The following is a 25,405-nucleotide window of genomic DNA, read 5'->3' as shown; positions in this document are numbered from 1 at the left end:
TTTACCTTTTCTCCTCCTAACGGAGCAGTGGTTCTCAAATTTTTACATCTAAGGACCACTTAGGTGGGGCAGAAGACCCCACAGCCCATCTACTGGGCCTACTTCCCCCACTTCCACTTGCCACCGCAAAAAAAAAGTCATTCGAATTAATGCGAAAAATGGCACTGCTTTTGATGGGACACTAATGCGGTGATGTCTGGTTCCAGGCTGGAGAGCTTCAGTCTCATTTGGGCTCCACTTTCACCCTGTTTTTCTTCTTTGTTTCCAGCCCCACAAGTATTGAAAATCCAATCTCGCAGTCGTATGTTGTGACAACAATATAAATCTTGCTTATAAAACTACATTGTTGCTGCTTCCACTTATGACAACTTTGTGCTGAGCACTCAAGAGCTGGTCTAGTTGTGTGAAGTCACATGAGTGGTGGCATTGAAGGTTCTGGCCTGTTCGCTTGCATTTAGGACAAGCCCACAGACCACCTGGAGGGCCACACTTTGAGAGCCACTGTTCAGGAGTTTTCTACAGTGAAGAATTGTTAAAAAGAACTTAGCAGTTCATATAATGCTGCATCACACATTCTACTTAGTGCAGGTGCTGACACTTGCACCTCCAGGCATTTAGATAGTGAATTTGAAGGAGTACCAGGTGAATATTAAAATCACAAATGAGGAAGAACAAGAAGAGGTTGCAGAGGAGGAATAGGAAGCAGCTGACTGTAATATCAACACTAGGCTTCTCCAGCTGGCTGGACCAGTGATTGATACCTCACTGGACATGCCTTCAGAAGGAATGAACAAATGCTTTCAAAGATATCTTTTGAAAATGTGCAGAGCACGTTACAAGCGTTGTCTCAGAGTCCATAGCAGTGCATTTCTGACAACTCTGCACACAACCACAGTGCACTTTGAAGTATTTGCAACTTCATGGAGATCTCCAAGGAAGCCCCAGAGAGCTAAAGGGCTCCCAACAATGGAATGTTTGCTCAAGCATCCAATATTGTGCTCAAGATTAATTCTGGTGAAGAACATGCTTTGTAATTCTACTCAGCAGCTGTTCTGAGATTTGCGAGGAATGAAGATGGCAACTCTGGTCTCGCAGCAGTCATCAATGAAGTTTCCCTTTTACCTCAAATAACATTAGTATGCCGGATGAATACTAAAATCAAGCCTTGTGATATTGGGCAGTGCCTTATGCTATGTTGGAATAATGGAATAACCTATTGCAAAAATCACCATAGATGCTGCTGCTTTTTTGGTCCACCAAGAAAGAATTTTTGTATAGTTTCCTAGACATCCAGGTCAAGGTTAACATAGTCATTTGATAGAAGTAGAGCTGAATTTTACCAGCCCATTGAAGATGGGCTGGGAGGCGGGAGGAGTGATAAAATGGTGGCAAACTGCATCGGGAGAGAATCCTGCACCTTTATGTCACAGCCAGATGTTACCAAAGGCGGCTGGGCTGGTGGGAGGCGGTCATGCTGGAATGCAGCAGGATGGCAATTAAGCCTATTAAAGAGGCAATTAACAGTGATTTTACCTGGGTTTCCTAATTTTACGACAGGTGCATGGGAACAGTGGAACTTAAGAGTCTCCCCAGCTGAAAAAGGAGGCGGCTTAGCAGGAGGTCACTGTTGGCTGCAGTCAGCAGCCATTGCGAATGCTAGTGTGGCTTGGCAGGGAGGGTAGAACTGAGTGGACAGTGGAACTAGCAATCAGAAGCAAGGACAAACTTGCCGAGTATAGCGGGGGCATGCTGCGTGAATATCCTGTCTGACTTGGCACTTGTATGTAGAGAGCAAGGTAGGGAGGGAGGCCCAGAGAATTGAGTGCCGCTCTGGGCTTCATTTACTCAGACTTTGAGACCTCCATTGAGGAGGAACATCAGAGAGGGATACAGCCACAGGCAGCTGGGCAGCAGCAACCAAAGGGGCACCTGGAAGGGGGCAGGGAGGAGGGGGGCACATAACCAGCCTCTTGTCCGCAGAAGACAATATCCACCAAGGAGGGTCTACCATCAGAGACTCAACTTCCTGCAAATTTTGAAGCAGCAGTGTCGCCGAAGACTGCACCTCTCCGGGAGGTGGTCACCGAGCTCTGTGCGATGATGGCGGATCAGTAGAGCCCCATGGGAAGGGGTCAGCACCCAATACCTGTTCCGTTGAAGATCACTGTGGTGCTAAATTTCTACACCTCAGAATAATTGCAGGGTTCTTCTGGAGATATCTGTGGAATCTCCCGGTCTCTGGTTCATCACTGCATCAAGGTGATCACCACTGCCATGTTCAAGAGGGCTGGCCAGTACGTGCACTTTCATACTGATTGGGACAGTCAAGCTGAGTGGGCTTTAGGATTCAGGGCCATCACTGGATTCTTCGACTACATGCATGTGGCCATCAAGGCTTCCACAAACCAGGAAGCAGCCTTCATCAACATGATAGGCTTCCACTAACTCAATGTCTGAGACCACTAAATGGATCCTTCAAGTGCGTGCAAGGTTCCCAAGAAGCTACCACGATGCCTCAATACTAAGGCAATCCAAAGTGCCAGACCTTCTCAGGCTTCCCATGTGCCTTCAAGGATGGGTACTGGGTGATGAGGGCTATCCACTAAAGAGATGGCTACTTACACCTGTGAGGAACCCAACCACAGATGCAGAGGAGAGATACAACAGCTGCCATGGGACAACTTGAGTGACCATCGAGCAGGCCACAGACCTTCCGAAGATGCAGTTCCGATGCCTGGCTAGATCTGCTGTAGCCCTACAATATACCCAGCAAGGGTCTTGTGTATCTGCTGTACACAACCTGGCGCTACTGAGGGGAGAAGCTTTGAACTATTAGGACATCCTGGAGCACGATGCCTCTTCCGAGGATGAGGATATGAAGGAAGATGGTGACTTGGCTCAACAGGTTGAAGATCCCGAGGGACAGCAGACAAGGCGCGATGGGAAAAGCGTAAGGGAGGCTCGTGTTGTGCTAATACAGGCATGTTTCACACGAGGCTTAGTTACACACCCAGTCAATCAACAACAATAACATATTTCTTTCGCGTCTTTACCGCAATGAAACTTTCCAAGGTGCTTACAGGAGTTTTATAAAACAAAGTATGACACCAAGCCACAAAGGGAGATATCAGGTCAGATGACCAAAAGCTTGGTCAAAGAGTTAGGTTTTAAGGAGTGTCTTAAAGGAAGAAAGTGAGGTGGAGAGGTGGAGGGAGGATATTTCAGAACATGGAGTCTAGGCAACTGAAGGTGCAGCCACAAATGGATGCTCAAGAGGCGAGAATTACAGAGCACAGATATCTCGGAGGGTTGTGAGGCTGGAGGTGATTACAGAGATGGGGAGGGGCGAGGTAATAGAACGATTTGAAAACAAGGATGATAATTTTAAAATCAAGGCATTGCTTGACGGGGAATGGGACTTGGTGCGAGTTAAGACATAGGCGGCAGAGTTTTGGATGACCAAGTTTACAGAGGGTAGAATGTGAGACACCAGCCAGGAGTGCTTTGGAATTGTAAATTAAGAGGTAACAAAGGCATGAATGAGGGTTTCAGCAACAGATGAGCTGAGACAGGGGCGAAGTCAAGCAATGTTACAGAGGTGGAAATAGGCGGTCATAGTGATGGCACAAATATGAGGTCGGAACCTCGACACGGGGTCAAATGTGGCACCAAGGTTGCGAACAGACTGGCTTAATATTAGAATGTTTCCAGGGAGAGGGATAGAGTCAGTAGCTAGGGGCCGGAGTTTGCAATGGGAACTAAAAGTGATGGATTCAGATTTCCCAATATTTAATTGGAGGAAATGTTTGCTTCTCCAGTATTGGATGTCGGATAAGCAGTCTGATAGCAACAGTGGAGGAGTTGAGAGAGCTGGTGGCAAGGTAGAGCTGAGTGTTGTCAGCATACATGTACGAGCTAATGCTGTGCTTCCGGATAATGTTGCCGAGGAGCAGCATGTAGATGAGAAAGAGGGGGTCAAGGATAAGTCCTTGGAGGCACTAGAGGTAGTGGTTCAGGAGTGGGAAGAGAAGCTATAGTAAGTGATTCTCTGGCTACGTTTAGATAGATAAGAATGGAACCTGATGAGAAAAGTCCCACCCAGCTGGACGACAATGGAGAGTCGTTGGAAGAGGATGGTGTGGTCAACCTTGTCATTGAAAGAGAAAGGAAGTCTTGTATTTGCATAGTACCTTTCATGACCACCAGGCATCTCAAAGCGCTTTACAGTCAATGAAGTATTTTTTAAGTATAGTCACTGGTGTAATGCAGGAAACAAAGCAGCCAGTGTGCACACAGCAAACTCCCGCAAACAGCAATGTAATAATGACCAGATAATCTGTTTTTTGTGAGGCTGCAGGCAGGTCGAGAAGGATGAGAGTAAATTTACCTTTGTCACAGTCACATGGGATGTTATTTGTGACTTTGATAAGAGCTGTCCAATAAATGCTTCACATTCTGAAGACCTGTTGTCATTTCCTTGATTGCCCTTACCATTTTCCTGGAGCTGAGATCACATGATGCAACAGCATGGGAAATGCATTGACCTCATCTAGTGTGGTCCTTCCTGTGACAGCCTTTGTGGTAGCCAGTGAACTGTTAATGGCCCTGTAGTGTTTTAAAGAAGTAAAGGATTCTTTCAGTGGTACCCAATTTCGCAATTAATATAAGACACATACACAGCAAGGTGACATCTAATTTCAAGATATAAATCCGGGTAACCTAAGTGCAGCTTGGTGGACTTTTTCACCCATTTGTGGGTGCTGCTATGTGATTCTTCCCCCAGCACTGTCAGCTGAAGTGCAAGCAGCCTGCTGACCTTTTTGATCTGTGGCTTTCGATGACTGTGGCAATTCTTCTGTGGTTGCCTGAGGCCTGGAGGACCCCAGCATATTGAGGTCCTCCTCCATAGGTGCAGGATTCCCCTCTCTCTCCATGGCTTTGTGAGGCGCTGGTGTCCCTGTCAGAGGGGCTGAGGACCTGCTATCCACACCAGGAGTGCCCTGAGAGGAGCCCTTGGATATTGCAGATAGCCGCTCCTCCACGCTTTCAGGGCACATGGCCCTCATTTCCCATTTGAGGAGTCTGAGAACCTGGCAATGGCTGCAGGAGTCTTGTCCCCTCTCACCCAGCCATTACTGCACAGAGCTCATGTAGGTGGCAATGGTATGCAGGTCCGCGTACATCTCAGGCATCCATTGGGTGGTATGCTTGATATGGCTGTCCATGAGGATCGCCAGTCTCTCGATGGAGGAAGCCATGTGCATACACGCCAGCATCATGGCTGCACACACAGAACCATAGTAAAATTACTGCACAGAAGGAGGCCATTCAGCCCATCGTGTCCATGCCAGCCGAAAAAACTAGCCACCCAATCTAATCCCACCTTCCAGCACCTGATCCATAGCCTTACAGATTACAGTACTTCAGGTGCATATCCAGGTACCTTTTAAAAGAATTGAGAGTTTCTGCCTCAGCCACTGTTCCTGGCAGTGAATTCCAGACAACCACCGCTCTCTGGGTGAAAACGTTTTTTCTCATGTCCCCTCTAATCCTTCTATCAATCACCTTAAATCTGTGTCCCCTGGTAACTAACCTCCCCGCCTGGGGAAACAGGTCCTTCCTGTCTACTCTATCTCGGCCCCTCATAATTTTGTACACCTCAATTAAGTCTCCCCTCAGCCTCCTTAGATCACTGAAGGTAGCAGCACAGGTAGATAAGGTGGTTAGGAAGGCATATAGGATACTTGCCTTTATTAGCCAAGGCATAGAATATAAGAGCAGTGAGGTTATGATGGAGCTGTATAAAACATTAGTTAGGCTGCAGCTGGAGTACTGTGTACAGGTTCTGGGTACCACACTATAGGAAGGATGTGATTGCACTGGAGAGGGTGCAGAGGAGATTCACCAGGATGTTGCCTGGGCTGGAGCGTTTCAGCTATGAAGAGAGACTGAAAGGGCTAGGCTTGTTTTCCTTAGAGCAGAGAAGGCTGAGGGGGAACATGATTGAGGTATACAATATTATGAGGGCCATTGATAGATTAGATAGGAAAAAACTTTTTCCCTTAGCGGAGGGGTCAATAACCAGGGGGCATTGATTTAAGGTAAGGGGCAGGAGGTTTATAGGGGATTTGAGGAAAAGTTTTTCACCCAGAGGGTGGTTGGAATCTGGAACACACTGCCTGAAGAGGTGGTAGAGGCAGGAACCATCACAACATTTAAGAAGTATTTAGATGAGCACTTGAAACGCCATAGCATACAAGGCTACAGGCCAAGTGCTGGAAAATGGGATTAGAATAGGTAGGTGCTTGATGGCCGGCACAGACATGATGGGCCAAAGGGTCTGTTTCTTGACTCTATGACTCAATGACTCCTCCGTTCCAAGGAAAACAACCCTAGCCGATCCAATCTTTCCTCATAGCTGCAACTTTCAGACCCTTGCAACATTCTTGTAAGTCTCCTCTGCACTCTCTCCAGAGCAATTATGTCCTTCCTGTAATGTGGTGACCAGAACTGTATGCAATATTCCAGCTATGGCCTAACCAGCATTTTATACAGTTCCAGCATTACATCCCTGCTTTTGTATTCTATACCTCCCGTTTATTGTGCATTCCCTCACTTTATTTGCCCTCCCCAAATGCATTACCTCCCATTTCTCTGGATTGAATTCCATTTGCCACTTTTCCGCCCACTCAACCAAACTATTGATATAATTCTGGAGTCTATGGCCATCCTCTTCACTATTAACTACACGGCCAATTTTTGTGTTAGCAGCAAATTTCCCAATCATGCCTCCCACATCTAAGTCCAAATCATTAATCTATACCACAAACAGCAAAGGACCCAACACTGAGCCCTGTGGAATGCCACTGGAAAACGCTTTCCATTCGCAAAAACATCCGTCGACTACTACCCTTTGTTTCCTGACCCTGAGCCAATTCTGGATCCAACCTGCCACATTCCCCTGTATCCCATGGGCTTTCATTTTACTGACCAGTCTGCCATGTGGGACCTTGTCAAATGCCTTACTAAAATCCATGTAGACCACATCCACTGCACTTCCCTCATCAATCCTCCTTGTTACTTCCTCAAAAAACTCAATTAAGTCAAGTAAACATGACCTTTTCCTAACAAATCCATGCTGACTATCCCTGATTAATCCCTGCCTTTCTGTGGCAGTTTGTCGTGTCCCTCAGAATTGATTCTGACAGATTCTGACACCACCGAGGTCAGACTGACTGGTTTATTATTATTTGGCCTATCTCTCGACCCTTTTTAAACAATGGTACAACGTTCACAGACCTTCAATCATCTGGTACCTTGTCTGTATCTAGTGAAGATTTGAAGATGATCCTCCGTGCATCCGTTATTTCCTCCCTGGCTTCCTTTAACAGCCTGGGATGCAATCTATCTGGTCCTGGTGATTTATCCACTCTCAAGGATGTCAGACATTCTAATGCTTCCTATCTCATTATGCTAATCGTATCTAATATTGCACCCTCCTCTTTAACTACAATGTCTGCATTAACTCTCTCTTTTGTGAAGACAGAGACAAAAAACCTCATTCAGAATCCTGCCCACATCTTCTGCATCCACGCATAAGTTCCCTTGTACATCTCTGATAGGCTGTACCCTTTCCTTAGTTATCCTCTTGCTCTTAATTATACTGATAAAACATCTTTGGGTTTTCCTTGATTTTACCTGCCAATAATTTTTCATGTCCTCTCTTTACTTTTCTAAAGTAATAAGATGTTTGTGATCGTCATAAGCTTTCTTTTTCTGCTTTAACTTACCCTGTAAGCTTTCAGATAACCAGGGGTCTCAAGATTTGGCAGTACCACCCTTTATCTTTGTAGGGACATGCCTACACTGTGCCTGTAGTATCTCGCTTTTGAATGCCTCCCACTGGTTTGCCACTGACTTTTTCCTTCAAGTAGCTGTATCCAGTCCACTTTTGCCAGGTCACCTCAGTTTTGTAAAATTTGCCTTCCCCCATTTAGAACCTTTGCTCTTGTTTTATCTTGGTCCTTTTCCATGATTATGCTAAAACTAACTGTATTATGCTCACTATCTCCAAAATGGTCACCCACTGTTACTTCATCCACTTGCCCAGCTTCATTACTGAAGACTAAATCTAGAATTTTGCCCCCTCTCGTTGGGCTTGTTACGTGCTGGCTAAAAAAAGTTCTCTTGAACGCAGCTCAAGAATTTTGTCCCCTCTGTGCCCTTCACACTGTTTGTATCCCAGTTTATATTGGGGTAGTTGAAATCCCCAACTGTTATTGCCCTATAGTTTTTGCACTCAGAAATTTGCCTACATATTTGCTCTTCTATCTCCCCCTCACTATTTGGCAGTCTAGAGTGCACTCCTAGTAATGTGGCTGCCCCTTTTCTTTTCTGAGCTCCACCCATTTGGCCTTGTTTGATGATTCATTTAGCATATCATCCCTCCTCAAAGCTGTTATTGATTCCTTAATTAATAATGCTACACTCCCTCCTTTTTTATTTCCCTCTCTATCCCACCTGAAAACTCTATATCCAGGGATGTTGAGCTGCCATTCTTGCCCCACTTTAAGTCAAGTTTGCGTTTTAGCAATGATATCGTGTTGCCATGTGTCTATCTGTCCCCTCAGCTCATCGGCTTTATTTACTATACTCCTTGCATTTAAATAAATACTCTTTCACACTGCCAAACCTTTGCTTCTTCTGTCTTTCAGAGTCACACGCTAATTTTCTGCCTCCTGTTCCCTGCCCTGAAATTGTCCTATCTAAGGCTGCGCTCAGGTTCCCATCCCCCTGTCAAACTAGTTAAAACCATCCCCAACAGCACTAGCAAACCTTCCTGCAAGAATATTTGTCCCAGTCCTGTTCACGTGCAGGCTTGTATAGATCCCACCTTTTCCAATGCTCCAGAAATCTGAAGCCCTCCCTCCTGCACCATCTCTTCAGCCACGCATTCATCTGGGGTATTTTCATAATTCTATACTCGTGACCTTGGGAGTAATCCGGAGATTACTACCTTTTGAGGTCCTGCTTGCTAATCTCGTTCCTAACTCCCTAAACTCAGCCTGCAGGACCTCATCCCTCTTTCTTCCTATATTGTTGGTATCAATGAGGACCATGACCTCTGGCTGTGCACCCTCATGATCTGGATGGGCACCTCCATTGTCCACACATGGGTGCACATAGCCTCTGGCTGTTCACTTGCATTGTGGACAAACCCGCGGACCACCTGGAGGGCCACACTTTGAGAACCACTGCAAATCCAGCATCTGCCGCCTTGTAGATGACTCCAGAGGCCTGTCGTCAGCCTGAAGCTCAGCATCGCTGGGCCCTCCCACAGTCCTCCAAGTGTTAGTGGTCTGAACCAACACTGCTTCCATCAGCTGCTTGAGTGCGTCTGTACTGTGCTTACCAGATTGTGATCCAGTTACTAACTGTGCGTGACTGCTCACTGATGTGAGAGTATCTGTGCTGGTGGGGGGTGGGGGCAAATGATGTGACTTTGCATCCTCTGAGGTCTCCTCCTCCTGCTGCTCAGAGGGGTGCTCTCGCTGAGGTTCATTAGCTGGATGCTCTGTCCGTGACCAACAAGAGAGAGAAGAGTGATGAGAGGACTGTGCGCTTTACAACACGTCCTTCTGCCAACTCGCTATCTGGAGCTCTGTGTGACCAATGGTGCACACATCAGCAGTATACTTTGTGCTCTCCAGAGGATCTCCTACATCCATCCATTAGGCCACTCACTCTCTGGGTCTCCACATCCATCTCGCCATCCACAATTGCCTTGCCTGCTTCCATTGCTTCCAGCTGTAACACCTCTTCCTCCATAGGCATAAGGATGGCCATGTCGGGCACTTGACATTTCCCTTGCGTTGTGAGCTGTCTTCTCCTGCAAGCACATAAATTCTCATTGTTACTCATCCATCAAAGAGACGTTGGTGGCTGGCAGTCTGACTTTCCAACATGGTACCACAGGCATGCGGCCAGTGAGCACTGGCTGTGCAGGAGGCTTCTCTGCCTGACTGCTGCCCTGCACAGAGAAAATAATATGCATCAGACAGCCAGTGCTGCTGCCTGGGCATCTTCACTAACTGAGTAGGAACCCCTTCTCCAATCTCATATTCATCTTCAGTCACCGTTAAGGCGGCAAGCTGAATGTTTTGTGCTGCACTCACCTTGCCAGAATGGATCAGGTCATTGACCTGCTTTCAGTACTGTAACCAGGTGCAAAGGACAAACTCACGGCTGCTGACGTCCTTTGCTATTTCATTCCAGGCCTGCTTGGTTTGGTGAGCTGGTCTCCTCCTGCCATCCCGAGGAAACAGGACTTCCCTCCGTTCCCTTACAGCCTGGAGGAATCCCTCGAGAGACATTGCTGAATCTCAGAGCAACTATTGATCTTCCTTCGGCCATGTCTTCACTTTATGTTGCTATTACGGTACTCTCACTTCTCCCTCTGGTTAGCTGCATTAACATGTCCTGCTAGTTGGCATTTAAAATGGCATCAGCATTTCAGGATCCAGAACTGCCTCCCGCCCACAATGTCTCACTGGCCGCCTCCACCGCCTATCAGCCCTTAATTCACCGGCCTAGGCAATATCGCGTTCACAACTCTGCTCCCCACCTACTCAGCCATGCCACCTGCTTTCATTCCCAGCGGCAGGACTTCCTTGCTTGAGTCAAATTCCAGCCATTGAGCTTCACGATTGGGATTTTGAAACCCATCAATTAATAATATTCTTATTGTGTTGCAAGCAGCTCCTTTTATTCTGCTCTATTTAACAATATTGTTTTCTTCATTTTGAACAGATTGCTACAGAGGCAGTTGAAAACATTCGAACAGTTGTAGCTCTGGCACGAGAACAAAGGTTTGAACAAATGTATGATGAAAGCTTGAAAGTTCCTTACAGGTAATGGGCAGTCAGACTTCCTTAGTTGACAGTGTATGGTGGCTTCTGTTTAACAGGTGGAAAGATCATGATTAGGGCTGAATCAGTCAAATTCTTTTTGTACCAGAAATAATTCAGGATTTGTACCTGTTTTCGAAATTACATTCTGCAATTCCACGCATCTAAAATTGAGCCATTGTGCAGACCAGACATGTATTATTTCCATTGCTAAGTCAAGGACCTGGATTCCTTCCTACCAATGGAGAAGTGGGGGAGGTGTGCAATAGCGGGTAGGGGTTCCAGTGGCAGGGAAGCAGATAGTTTGGTGGGTAGCAGGGGAATCTCCCTTCTCCTCTTTGACAGCAAGCATGTGCTGGAAAGGCAATTATTTTTTTCATGAAGCTTTCCGCATCTCCCTTGACCTGTTAGGTTTCCTGAGGCCTGAGAGACTCGGCTGGCACAGGTTACATCTTGAAAGAGGTTAAATTTGAGCCTAATTGTAATATTTAAATCGCTAGGCCTTCTCCTGGAGTGGGTTGACTCTCCGCCCCTGATCCGCCTCCATTAAACAGGAAGTAGGTGGGTTGGGATAATAAAAACAAGAAATGCTGGCAATACTCAGCAGGGCTGGCAGCATCTGTGGAGAGAGAAATAGAGTTAAATGTTTCAGGTTAGTGACCCTTCATCTGCTTCTCTCTCCACAGATGCTGCCAGACCTGCTGAGTATTTCCAGCATTTCTTGTTTTTATTTCAGCTTTCCAGCATCTGCACTATTTTGCTTTTATTATAGTAGATGGGTTGGCTTCTGGTTTGAGACTTTAAAAATGTTTACATCTCACCTGATCCCAATCCACCCATTTTTGGTGCTTAAAATTATCTCAGTACTTCCACTGGTTGGTGAATTGTCATAAAAGGGCATAAGTTAACGACTAGTACTAGAAAAGTGAAGAGGGAAGTTAAAAGACATTTCTCACACAGGAGGTTATTAGGCCATTGGAATGCTTTACCATAAATGACTATTGACACATACACTATAACATAAAGTGGAATTGGGTAACAGTTTGAAAAGAAAGAAAATAAAAGGATGAAGTGGATATGGTAGTGTAGTGGTTAGGTTTCTGACTGGTATTGCAGATGTGGGGGCACACAGGTATGTAGTCAGATTAGGGAGGGGAGTGGCCTTGAGAATCCTTAACATCAATTTATTGGTTCTGAAGAAGGGTCACTGACCTGAAACGTTAACTCTGCTTCTCTCTCCACAGATGCTGCCAGACCTGCTGAGTATTTCCAGCATTTCTTGTTTTTATTTCAGATTTCTAGCATCTGCAGTATTTTGCTTCAATTTACTAGGGTTGGGCATTGGGCAGAACCTTTGAGATTTTATGTCAGAATGGCACGGTGGTCCTAATTATGTCATAGGACCCTGACTTGCATGCATTCATGAGGCCCCTGCGTGGCTCAGGTGGGTGCCTCAGACTAAAAAACCTGCACAGTTAAAATGGTGGCTGATGGGGGCACATTGAGAATGGCACAGTATGCCCTCTGCACTGCCCACCCCATGTATTGGTTTAAAATTGCCCTATAAAGTCTTGTGCTATGCTGCAGAATTGTCATGCATTTCTCTTTTTGTTTTTCCAAAGGAATTCAAAGAAAAAGGCTCAGATTTTTGGGATGACCTTTGCACTTTCACAAGCAATTCTATTCTTCGCTTATGCAGCATGTTTTCGATTTGGGGCCTGGCTGGTGACAAATCAATATATGGAGTTTCGGGATGTTTTCCTGTAAGTATAAATGATTGTTGCAAACATTTAGTATACAGAAAGGCAATACTTTACAAGAAGGCAATTAGGGAAAATCATTGTTGAGGTAACTGCTTGAACTATGTAAGATACTTTAAATGCAGCCAGAGTGTCCTAGACCCCAGGTACCCTTGGACGGTACACAGCGAGAGACTCAACTTGCCTCTACATCTCATCTGGCCTCCTTCAGTTTCTTCCCATGTTGTTTCGTTGAAGTATGTAATATATCTGTACTGTTGTTTATAGTATCAGTTCTCCCAAGCAATTAAGGCAAAAAATATTGGAAATACTCAACAACTCAGAGTGCATCTGTGGAGAGAACAAATGAGTTAATGTTTAATAAAGTCCCATCTTCAAATTGAGCTTACCGTGTTGTGTGGCACTACCACCATGCTAAATGGGATAGATTTTGAACAGATCTAGCAATGCAAAACTGGACATCCATGAGGCTCTATGGGCCACCAGCAGCAGCAGAACTGTACTCAACCACAATCTGTAATCTCACGGCCCGGCATATCCTCCACTCTACCATTACCATCGAGCTGGGAGACCAATCCTGGTTCAATGAAGAGTGCAGGTGGGCATGCCAGGAGCAGCACCAGGCATACCTCAAAATGAGGTGTCAACCGGATGAGGTTACAACCCAGGACTACTTGCGTGCCAAACAGCAGAAGCAGTATGTGATAAACAGAGCTAAGCGATCCCACAACCAACGGATCAGCCTAAGCTCTGCAGTCCTGCCACACCCAGTCATGAATGCTGGTGGATAATTAAACAACTAACAGGGTCAGGTGGCTCCACAAATATCTCCATCCTCAATGATGGCAGAGCCCAGCACATCAGTGCAAAAGATGAGGCTGAAGCATTTGCAACAATCTTCAGCCAGAAGTGCTGAGTGGATGATCCATCTTGGCCTCTTCCTGAAGTCCCCAGCATCACAGATGCCAGTCTTCAGCCAATTCGATTCACTCCATGTGATATCAAAAAACGACTGAAGGCATTGGATACTGCAAAGGCTGTGGGCCCTGACAGCATTCCAGCAATAGTACTGAAGACCTGTGCTCCAGAACTTGCTGCGCCTCTAGCCAGGCTGTTCCAGCACAGCTACAACACTGGCATCTACTCGACAATGTGGAAAATTGCCCAAGTATGTCCTGTACACAAAAAGCAGGACAAATCCAACCCAGCCAATTATCACCCCATCAGTCTACTCTCTATAATCAGTGAAGTGATGGAAGGTGTCGTCGACAGTACCTTCAAGCATCACTTGCTTAGCAATAACTTGCTCAGTGATGCTCACTTTGGGTTCCGCCAGGGCTACTCCGCTCCTGACTTCATTACAGCCTTGATTCAAACATAGACTAAAGACCTGAACTCAAGAAATGAGGTGAGAGTTGCATCAAGGCAGCATTTGACCGAGTATGGCATCAAGGAGCCCTTGCAAAACTGAAGTCAATGGGAATCGTGGAAAACTCTCCGCTGGCTGGAGTCATAACTAGCGCAACGCAAGATGGTTGTGGTTGTTAGAGGTCAATCATCTCAGCTCCAGGACATCACTGCAAGAGTTCCTCAGGATTGTGTCCTAGGCCCCAACATTTTCAGCTGCTTCATCAATGACCTTCCTCAAATCATAAGGTCAGAAGTGGGGATGTTCGCTGATGATTGCACCATGTTCAGCACCATTCGTGACTCCTCAGATACTGAAGCCGTCCGTAGAGAAATGCAGCAAGACGTGGACAATATCCAGGCTTGGGCTGATGTGTGGTGCGAATGTTACTTGCCACTTAAGTGCCAGGCAATGACCATCTCCAACACGAGAGAATCTAACCATCTCCCTTTGACATTCAAGGGCATTATGATCGCTGAATCCCCTACTGCCAGCATCCTGGGGGTTACTATTGACCAAAAACTGAACTGGACCAGTCACATAAATGCTGTGGCTACAAGAGCAGGTCAGAGGCTAGGAATTCTGTGGCAAGTAATTCACTTACTGACTCACCAATGCCTGTCCACCATCTACAGGGCACAAGTCAGGAGTGTGATGGAATACTCTCCACTTGCCTGGATGGATGCAGCTCCAACAACACTCAAACTCGACACCATCCAAGACAAAGCAGCCCGCTTGATTGGCACCCCATCCACAACCTTCAAAATTCAGTCCCTTCACCACCAACGCACAGTGGCAGCAGTGTGCACCATCTACAAGATGCACTGCAGCAACTCACCAAGGCTTCTTTGACAGCACCTTCCAAACCAGCAACCTCTACCACCTAGAAGGACAAGGGCAGCAGATGCATGGGAACATCACCTGCAAATTCCACTCCAAGCCATACACCATCCTGACATGGAACTAATTTGCTGTTCCTTCACTGTCGCTGGTTCAAAATCCTGGAACTCCCTTCCTAACAGCACTGTGGGTGTACCTACACCCTAAGGATTGCAGCGGTTCAAGAAGGCGGCTCACCACCACCTTCTCAAGGGCAATTAGGGATGGACAATAAATGCTGGCCTAGCCAAGCAACGGCCATATCCCATGAACGAATTTTTTAAAAAAAACAAGACACATCCAGATTCTCTTTCGACACAGCCAGTTTCTGAGTTGAGTTGAGGGAAAGATGGACTCGGGCAGCTATAATGTTCTTTCTGTTGACTGCTGAAGAACATCGGTGGGGATTTGATAGCAGACTTCTTGTCTGCTGCCCTGCAGTTTCTTTGCACTGGTCTGATTAGCACCTTTCTCCTCATAATTAAGTTTATAACAAGTAGCCCTTTGCCAATGCCATCTATTAAATATATTTTGTTTAGAAAGATTATGTGGCTTTGTGTATATATATTACAATCACTTAAAATGAAGTAATAACATGTTTATATACCGTACGAGGATTTTGATAAATTCCTTTTGCATTATCATCAATGTGTTCATCAATATCCTGTTAGTGAAGGTTAGACAATGCGTTGCTTAATTTGATTTGTGACTGTTCCAGTGTATTCTCAGCAATTGTATTTGGAGCTATGGCTTTGGGACAGACCAGCTCATTTGCACCTGACTATGCAAAGGCTAAGATGTCAGCAGCCCACATCGCTATGCTGCTTGAGCAAACGCCATCTATAGACAGTTATAATGGCACTGGTAATGTGCCGGTAAGTACTTCATTATCCCGTAATGTAGAAAATTAGGAAATGAAAGTCTGTGAAATGCTTTAATCTTGGGTTTCTGAGAAGCAACTGTCCACTGAACGGCTTCCACAAACCTGTGAAGCAAATATTCATCTGTTTGGATAATAATGTCAGAAATGTTTGTCAGGTTCCAAGAATCAAGACAACTATGTAACATAAACTATGGTTATGTTTACAAAGGCAAAATACTTTAGATGCTGGAAGTCTGAAATATAAACTGAAAATGCTGGATATTCTCAAAAGGTCACGCAGCAGATATAGAGTGAGAAACAGATATAACACTGCAGGTCGGTGACCTATTGTGCTTAAAACCTGTTACATTGGGAATGTTTTCATGTTATGGTGAAATGTCATTAATCTGAAATATTAACTCCATTTCTCTTTACACGGATGCTTTCTGACCTCAGTATTTTCAGTTTATATTATGAAAATGTTTATTTTGCAGCCGAGACTTAAAAAGAGGCTTATAGTTTAGTCTGCTCCAAATTATTTTTGTGAAGTAAACTTTATTTTGTTAATTTATTAGAGTTGAAAATTCATAAATCTTCAGTTTGGGTTCAGAAGCATGAAGATTCAGAAAGTTCGTGAGATTTAGATTCTCCAAATCTTAATCCAGCGTCTAGTATTGATACTAAAAGCACTAGTGAGCAGCAACATTCCTGAGTCCACTAAAGAAGAGGCGAGTAATCGCTCAGTACCAGGCAGCGCATTCCAGACCTTAACCGCTCGCTGCGTGAAAAAGTTTTTCCTCCTGTCACTTTTGCTTCTCTTCCCAAATAATTAAATCTGTGCCCTCTCGTTCTCTATCCTTTCACGAGTGGGAACAGTTTCTCTCTCTACTCTGTCCAGAACCCTCATGATTTTGAATATCTCTAACAAATCACCTCTCAGCCTTCTGTTCAAGGAAAAGTCCTAACTTCTCCAATCTATCTTCATAACTGAAATTTCTCATCCCTGAAACCATTCTCGTGAATCTTTTCTGTACTCTCTCCAATGCCCTCATGTCTTTCCTCAAGTGCGGCACCCAGAACTGGACGCAATACTCCAGCTGAGGCCAACTAGTGTCTTATACAAGTTCAACATAACTTCCTTGCTCTTGTACTCTATGTCCCTATTAATAAAGCCCAGGATACTGTATGCTTTATTAACTGCTCTCTCAAACTTTCCGCCACCCTTAATGATTTATGCACATATACACCTTGGTCCCTCTGCTCCTGCACCTCCTTTAGAATTGTACCCTTTATTCTGTATTGTCTCTCCATGTTCTTCCTACCAACTTGAATCACTTCACATTTCTCTGCATTGAACTTCATCTGCCACCTCGGCCCATTCTACCAACTTGTCTATGTCCTTTTGAAGTTCTACACTATCCTCCTCACAGTTCACAATGCTTCCAAGTTTCGTATCATCTGCAAACTTTGAAATTGTGCCCAGTACACCAAGGTCTATATCATTAATATACATTGGGAAAAGCAACGGTCCCAACACTGATCCCTGGGGAACTCCACTACAAACCTTTCTCCAGCCTGAAAAACATCCATTAACCACGACTGTTTGTTTCCTGTCACTCAGCCAATTTCGTATCCATGTTGCTGCTGTCCTTTTATTCCATGAGCTACAAGTTTGCTCACAAGTCTGTTGTGTGGCACTGTATCAAACACCTTTTGGAAGTCCATGTACACCACTTCAACAGCATTTCCCTCATCAACCCTCTCTGTTACCTCCTCAAAAACTCCAGCAAGTTAGTTAAACATGATTTCCCCTCAAGAAATCCATGGTGGTTTTCCTTAATTAAATCGCATTTGTGCATATGACTATAGATTTTGTCCCTAATTATTTTTTCTAGATGTTTTCCCACCACCAAAGTTAAACTGACTGGCCTGTACTTGCTGGGCTTATCTTTACACCCTTTTTTGAACAAGGGTGTAACATTTGCAATTCTCCAGTCCTCTGGCACCACCCCCGGTTCTAAGGAAGACTGAAAAATTATGGCCAGTGCCTTTGCAATTTCCACCTTCACTTCTCTTAATATCCTTGATGCATCTCATCCGGCCCTGGTGCTTTATCCACTTTAAGTACAGACAGCCTATCTAATACTTATTATTTATAAATTTTAAACCCCTCTAGTGTCTGAATTATCCCCTCTTTCAACATTGCCTGGATTGCATCTTCTTCCTTGGTAAAGACAGATGCAAAGTATTCATTTAATACCTCAGCTATGCTCTCTGCCTCCATGTGTAAATTTCCTTTCTGGTCCCTAATTGGCCTCACTCCTCCTCTTACCATCCTTTTACTATTTATATGCCTATAAAAAACTTTGGGATTTCCTTTAATGCTAACTGCCAGCCTCTTTTCATGCTTTCTTTGCTTCTCTTATTTGATTTTTCACTTCCCTTCTGGACCTTCTATATTCAGCCTGGTTCCCAATAGTATCTTGTACCTGGCATCTGGCATAAGCAGCTTTTTTCTTCTTTATCTGAATCTCTATCTCTTTTGTCATCCAGGGAGCTCTGGATTTTTTTTGCCTTTTCCCTTTCGAGGGAACATACCTTGACTGTCCCTGAACTATCTTCTTCATTGTTCATCTATCAGTTTTTCTGCCAACTTTTGACTCCAATTTATTCGCCCCAGCTCCATTCTTACCCCATTGAAGTTGGCCTTCCCCCCCCCGTTAATTATTCTTACCCTGGATTGTTCTTTGTCCATTTCCGTAGTCAGCCTAAACGTTATGATACAATGATCACTATCCCCTAAATGCCATCCTACTGATACTTGATTCACTTGGCCCACCTCATTCCCAAGAACCAGGTCTAGCAGTGCCTCCTTTCTTGTTGGACTTGCAACATACTGTTGTCGAAAAATTTTCTGAACACGCTGTACGAACTCTTGCCCCTCACTGCCCTTTACATTATTATTATCCAAGTCTATGCTTGGATAATTAAAGTCCCCCATTATAACTACCCTATAATTTTTGCACCTCTCTGTAATTTCCTTGCAAATTTATTCCTCCATGTCCTTCCCACTAGCTGGTTGCCTGTAGACAACACCGAGCAATGTAACTGCACTTTTTTTGTTCCTTAGCTCTAGCCAAATTGATTCTGTCCTTGACCCCTCTGGGACATGCTTTTTCTCCAACACTGCAATGCTGTCCCTAATCAATACTGCCACCCCCTCCCCCTTTTTTCCCTTTCCTATCTTTCCTGAACACCTTGCATCCAGGAATATTTAACACCCAGTCCTGCCCTTCTTTGAGCCAGGTCTCTGTTAAAGCCACAACATCATATTTCCACATGGCAATCTGCTCCTGTACCTCACCAGTCTTATTAACCACACTCCGTGCCGTCACATACATGCACATTAAACCTGATTCAGACTTTATTACTTTCTCCCTTACTCTGACCCCACCTAATAACGTACTAGTCCCTACTCCCCCAGTATTCTGTGCATCTTGGTATTCCTCTCTAATACTTGCTCCTGGTTCCCACACCCCAGACAAGTTACCAGTTTTGCTTCGCTCCAATCTGAGCTCCCTCTCAGATTCCCAACACCCTGACAATGTAATTTAAACCCTCCCAAACAGCACGAGCAAATCTCCCTACAAGGATATTTGTCCCAATCCTACTAAGATAGAATCTGTCCATCTGGTACAGGGGTCCCACCTGCCCCAGAACCGGTCCCAATGTCTCAGGAATCTGATGCCCTCCCTCCTACACCAGTTCTCCAGCCACATGTTCAATCGCTTAATTCATTTATTCTGATGCTCACTTGCACATGGCACTGGGAGTAATCTGGAGATTACTGCTTTTGAGGTCCTGCTTTTTAATCTCCTTCCTAGCTCACTAAAATCTGCTTTCAGGACCTCATCCCCCTTCTTACCTATGTCATTGGTACCGATGTGGACCACGACCTCTGGCTGTTCACTCTCCCCCAGAAGAATGTCCTGCAGCCACTCCGTGACCCCGGCACCAGGGAGGCAACACACCATCCTGGAGTCACGTTTACTGCCACAGAAACACCGGTCTGTTCCCCGAACTAATGAATCCCCTGTCACTACTGCTTTTCCACTTCTCTTCCTCCCCTCCTGTGCAGCTGAGCCACCTCTGGCGCCACAAACTTGGCTTTGACTGCACTCCTCTGAGGAGCCATCACCCTCATCAGTATTCAAAATGGAAAACCGATTAGTGAGTGAGATTGTCTCGGGGGACTCCAGCACTACCTGCCTGGTCCTCTTAGACTGCCTGGCGGTCACCCATTCCCTATCTGCCTGCATACTTCAAAGTTGCGGTGTGACCACCTCCTTAAACGAGCTATCCACGTAGTCCTCCGCCTCGCGGATGCACAACAGTGACTCCAGCCGGCGCTCAAGTTCCGAAACCCGGAGCTCAAGTTTCTGCAGCCGGTGACACTTCCTGTAGATGTGTTCGTCTAGGTCACATGGTGCATCCATGACTTAGGAACATATGAAGAAGATAGGAACATAGGAGCAGGAGTAGGCCATTCAGCCCGTCGAGCCTGCCCCACCATTCAATACGATCATGGCTGATCATCCACTTCAATGCTTTTTTCCTCATATCCTCGTATGTCATTTGTATTTAGAAATCTGTCAATCTCTGTTTTAAACATACTCAATGACAGGGCTCCCACAACCCTCTGGGGTAGAGAATTCCAAAGATTCACAACTCTCTGAGTAAAGAAATTTCTCCTTATCGCTGTCCTAAGTGGCTTCCCCCTTATTTTGAAATTGTGTCCCCAGGTTCTAGACTCCCCAAGCAGGGAAAACATCTTAGCTGCATCTACCCTGTCTATCCCTTTAAGTATTTTGTAGATTTCAATGAGATCACCTCTCATTCTTCAAAACTCTCCAGTTTCTCCAATCTCTCTTCCTAGTACAGTCCTGCCATCCCGGGAATAAGTCTGGTGAATCTTTGTCGCACTGCCTCTATGGCAATAATATCCTTCCTCAGGTAAGGGGACCAAAACTGCACACGGTACCCCAAGTGCAGTCTAGCCAAGGTTCTATACAATTGAAGCAAGACTTCACTACTCCTGTACTCAAATCCTCTTGCGATAAAGGCTAACATATCATTAGCCTTCCTAAGTGCTTGCTGCACCTGCATGTTAGCCTTCAGTGACTTATTGACAAGGACACCCAGGTTCCTTTGTACATCTACACTTTATAATCTCTTACTCTGCACATCTGTTCCTTCTACCAAAATGGATAACCTCACATTGTTCCACAATATATTCCATCTGCCATGTTCTTGCCCACTCACCATGTCTGTCCAAATCCCCTTAATGCCGCTTTGCAAATTCCTCACAACACACATTCCCACCTAGTTTTGTGTCATCCACGAAGTTGGAAATACTACATTTGGTCCCCACATCCAAATCATTGATATATATTGTGAACAGCCGGGGCCCAAGCACTGATCCCTGAGGTACTACACTAGTCACAGCCTGCTAACGTGAGAATGACCCGTTTATTCCTACTCTCTGCTTTCTGCCTGTTAACCATTACTTAATCCATGCCATAATATTACCTCCCATTCAATGTGCTTTAACTTTGCTAACCAACCTCCTGTGGGGGACTTTATCAAAAGCCTTCTGAAAATCCAAGTATACCATGTCCACCGACTGCCCTTTGTCAATTCAGTTAGTGACATCCTCAAAAAAACTCCCAACAGGTTCGTCAAACATGATTACCCATTCATAAATCCATGTTGACTATGCCCAATCATATCATTATTATCCAAGTATCCATTTATCACATCCTTCAGAATAGATTCTAGCATCTTCCCCAACGACTGATGTAAGGCTAACATGTCTGTAATTCCCTGTTTTCTCTCTCCCTCCCTTATATAGTGGGATGACATTTGTGACCTTCCAATCTGCAGAAACTGTTCCTGAATCTATAGAATTTTGGAAGATAATCACCAATGCTTCCACTATCTCCATAGCTACCTCTTTCAACACTCTGATGTAGAATATCAGGTCCTGAGGACTTATCAACGTTCAGCCCATTAATTTCTCCAATACCACCTTCTTACTTATCCTAATTTCCTTCAATTCCTCATTCCCCCTAATCCCTTGGATCTCTAATTCTGGGAGATTTATTTATTTATTTTTATTTATTTAGAGATACAGCACTGAAACAGGCCCTTCGGCCCACCGAGTCAGTGCCGACCATCAACCACCCATTTATACTAATCCCATATTCCTACCACATCCCCACCTGTCCCTATATTCCCCTACCACCTACCTATACTAGGGGCAATTTATAATGGCCAATTTACCTGCAAGTCCTTGGCTGTGAGAGGAAACTGGAGCACCCAGCGAAAACCCACACGGTCACAGGGAGAACTTGCAAACTCCGCACAGACAGTACCCAGAATTGAACCTGGGTCGCTGGAGCAGTGAGGCTGCAGTGCTAACCACTGCGCCACTGTGCCGCCCATTTTTTGTATCTTCCTCAGTGAAGACAGACACAAAGTAATCATTTAGCTTCTCTGCCTTTTCCTATTCCCCATTATAAATTCTCCTGACTCTGCCTGTAATGGACCCACATTTGTCTTGGCCAAACGGTTCCTTTTTATATACCTGTAGAAGCTTTTACAGTCCGTTTTTATATTTTTTTGCTAGCTCACATTCTTATTCTGTTCTCCCTTTCTTTATCAGCTTCTTCGTCCTCCTTTGCTGTATTCTAAAATACTCTCAATCCTCAGTTTTACTACTATTTCTGCCAACTTTATAGGCCCTTTCTTTTAATCTCATACAATCCTTAACTTCCTTTGTTATCCATGGTTGACTGCCTTTACTTTTGGGGTTATTGTGCCTTGAAGGAATGCTGTAAACTATGTAATATTTCTTTAAAGACTATCCATTACCTATGTACTGTCATACCTTTTAATGCATTTTCCCAATCCACCTCAGCCAATTTGCCCCTTCATACCTTCAGAATTTCCTTTGTTCAAATTTAACACCCTGCCTTCAGATTGAACTACCTCGCTTTCAAACATAATGTTACATTCTATCATATTATGGTCACTCGTCCCTAAAGGTTCTTTTACAACAAGATTATTAATTATCCCTTTCTCATTACATAAAACTAGATCTAAAATAGCCTGTTCTCCAGTTGGTTCCTCAACATACTGCTCTAGAAAACCATCCCTAACACATTTCAGAAACTCGTGCTCCACAGCATTAGTGCTCATTAGGTTTACCCAGTCTATATGCAGATTGAAGTCACCCATGATTACTGTATTACCCATGCCACATGCTTCTCTAATTTCCTGATTAATACCATGCCCCACAGTACCACTACTGTTTGGTGGCCTATTAACAACTCCTACCAATGTTTGCTGCCCCTTGCTGTTTCTTAACTCCACCCAAACAGATTCCACATTTTGTTCTTCCGATCTGAGATCCTCCCTTACTAATGTACTGATCCCATCCCTTATTATCAGCACAACACCATCTCCTTTTCCTTTTTTGCCTGTCCTTCCTATATGTCGAATATCCTTGAATATTCAGTTCCCAGTCTTGGTCACCCTGTAGCCACTTTTCTGTTATGGCAATTAGATCATACCCATTTACCTCTATTAGGGCCTTTAAATAATTGACCTTGTTGTGAATGCTGCATGCATTCAGGAGTGACCTTAACCTTGTCGTTTTGACATTATTCTGCATTCTAAGCTTAGTTGATGCTCGCCTTTGTTTCGCCTGCCTTGCCACTGTCACTTGCTATTTTTCTACATCCTGTTATAGTTATACTTTCTTCCAATTTGAGCTACCCCTCAGGTTCTCATCCCCCTAACAAGCTAGTTTAAACTGTCCTCGACAGCACTAGCAAATCTCCCTGTGAGGATATTAGTTCTGGTCCTGTTGAGGTGTAGGTCGTCCATCTGGTACAGGTCCCACCTACTCCAGAACTGGTCCCAATGCCTCAGAAATCTGATGCCTTCCCTCTTACACCAATTCTCCAGGCACATGTTCAGTCGATGAATCCTCCTATTCCTATGCTCACTGGCATGTGGCAACTGGTAGTAATCCTGAGATTTCTGCTTTGGAGGTCCTGCTTTTTAATTTCTTTCCTAACTCCCTAAAATCTGCTTTCAGGACCTCATCCCTCTTCCTCCCTATGTCATTGGTACCAATGTGGACCACAACCTCTGGCTGTTCACCCTCCCCAGAAGGATGTCCTGCAGCCGCTCCGTGACATCCTTGACCCTGGCACCAGGGAGGCAACACACCATCCTGGAGTCACGTTTCCTGCCACAGAAAAGCCTGTCTGATCCCCTGACTATTGAATCCCCTATCACTAGTGTTGTTCCACTCTTTTTCCTCCCTTCCTGTGCAGCTGAGCCACCCTTGGTGCCTCAGACTTTGGTCTGGCTGCACTCCCTCAAGGAACCATCGCTCTCACAAGTATCCAAAATGGAAAACCGATTAGCAAGCAAGATAGACTCAGGAGACTCCTGCACTGCCTGCCTGGCTCTTTAGACTGCCTGGCAGTCACCCAATCCCTCTCTGCCTGCATGCTCCTAACCTGCGGTGTGACCACCTCCCTAAACATGCTATCCATGTAGTCCTCTGCCTCGAGTGACTCCAGCCACCGTTCGAGTTCTGAAACCTGGAATTCAAGTTTCTGTAACCGGTGACACTTCCTGCAGGTGTGTTCATCTAGGACACGTGATGCATCCATGACTTCTCACATACTGAAGGATGTACATTCCACTAGGCAGAGCTGCATTGCCATACCTTAACTTTACAGACGATTTATTATAAGTAGAATAGCTTACCAGGCACTCACCAAACAGCTCCTTCCACTACACCGAAGTGGGAACCAAGTACTGGAGGGTTAAAAAAGTCTGAAAAAAAGTAGAAAAATGGAGCACCTCCCCCGCCCCCCTTCTCCGAACTCACCACTCACCAAACCCGAATCTCCACACTCAGCTTGAAGGATGCATCCAGACCTCTGTATTTATACCTTTTGAAGCTAAAACTGCAGCAACCAGATTTGACTGGTTAGCTACTCAACTAATCAGTTACTCTGTTGTAGAGCCTGTTAATCCCTGCCTAAGACTGTAAGAAACTTGCTTTACTTTCTTAACCCTACTTTACTTCATTAACCCTACTTTACTTTCTTAACCACACTTTATCTAGAGAGTAAATCCCACTTAAATGCTAACTGCAGACTAGACTTTTATAAAGATACAGTTTCTTTGTGTGTTTCCTTTCATTGGGGCCAAAAAGCTGAATTCTTCTTTAGTGGATTGTGGACGCTTAGACCTTAGCTGGATTCTTTAAATCAATGAAATTGTTGCTTCAAAGAACTATCAGTCTTAGACATTGCAGTTTCATATTGGGCAGATACAAAATGATTGCCTCTCGTAAATATCAGGGCCATGATCTCTGGTGACGGATTATTGTTTGCTTGACCCAGGTATATTAGCGTAGTGGTTATATTACTGGACTCATACTCCAGAGGGTCATACTAATAATCCAGAGACCATGAGTCCAAATCCTACGATGGCAAATTGA

The 25,405-nt window shown here is 44.9% G+C and overlaps 1 protein-coding gene across 2 annotated transcripts in view; it reads left to right on the top strand.

The window, feature by feature from the left end:
- abcb4 (ATP-binding cassette, sub-family B (MDR/TAP), member 4) overlaps positions 1-25,405 on the top strand; it is a 164,885-nt gene that overhangs the window by 118,111 nt on the left and 21,369 nt on the right. For both annotated transcript variants that reach the window (XM_068012986.1, XM_068012982.1), the window contains 3 exons: positions 10,810-10,910; positions 12,530-12,670; positions 15,673-15,829. In XM_068012986.1, the coding sequence (XP_067869087.1) occupies positions 10,810-10,910; positions 12,530-12,670; positions 15,673-15,829 (399 nt within the window). The remainder of the gene's footprint in view (positions 1-10,809; positions 10,911-12,529; positions 12,671-15,672; positions 15,830-25,405) is intronic.

Source organism: Heterodontus francisci, chromosome 2 (assembly GCF_036365525.1).
Source record: "Heterodontus francisci isolate sHetFra1 chromosome 2, sHetFra1.hap1, whole genome shotgun sequence".
In the NCBI taxonomy this organism is placed as follows: domain Eukaryota; kingdom Metazoa; phylum Chordata; class Chondrichthyes; order Heterodontiformes; family Heterodontidae; genus Heterodontus; species Heterodontus francisci.
The sequence above is the reverse complement of the archived record's forward strand: the minus strand, read 5'-3'. Positions and strand labels throughout refer to the sequence as shown.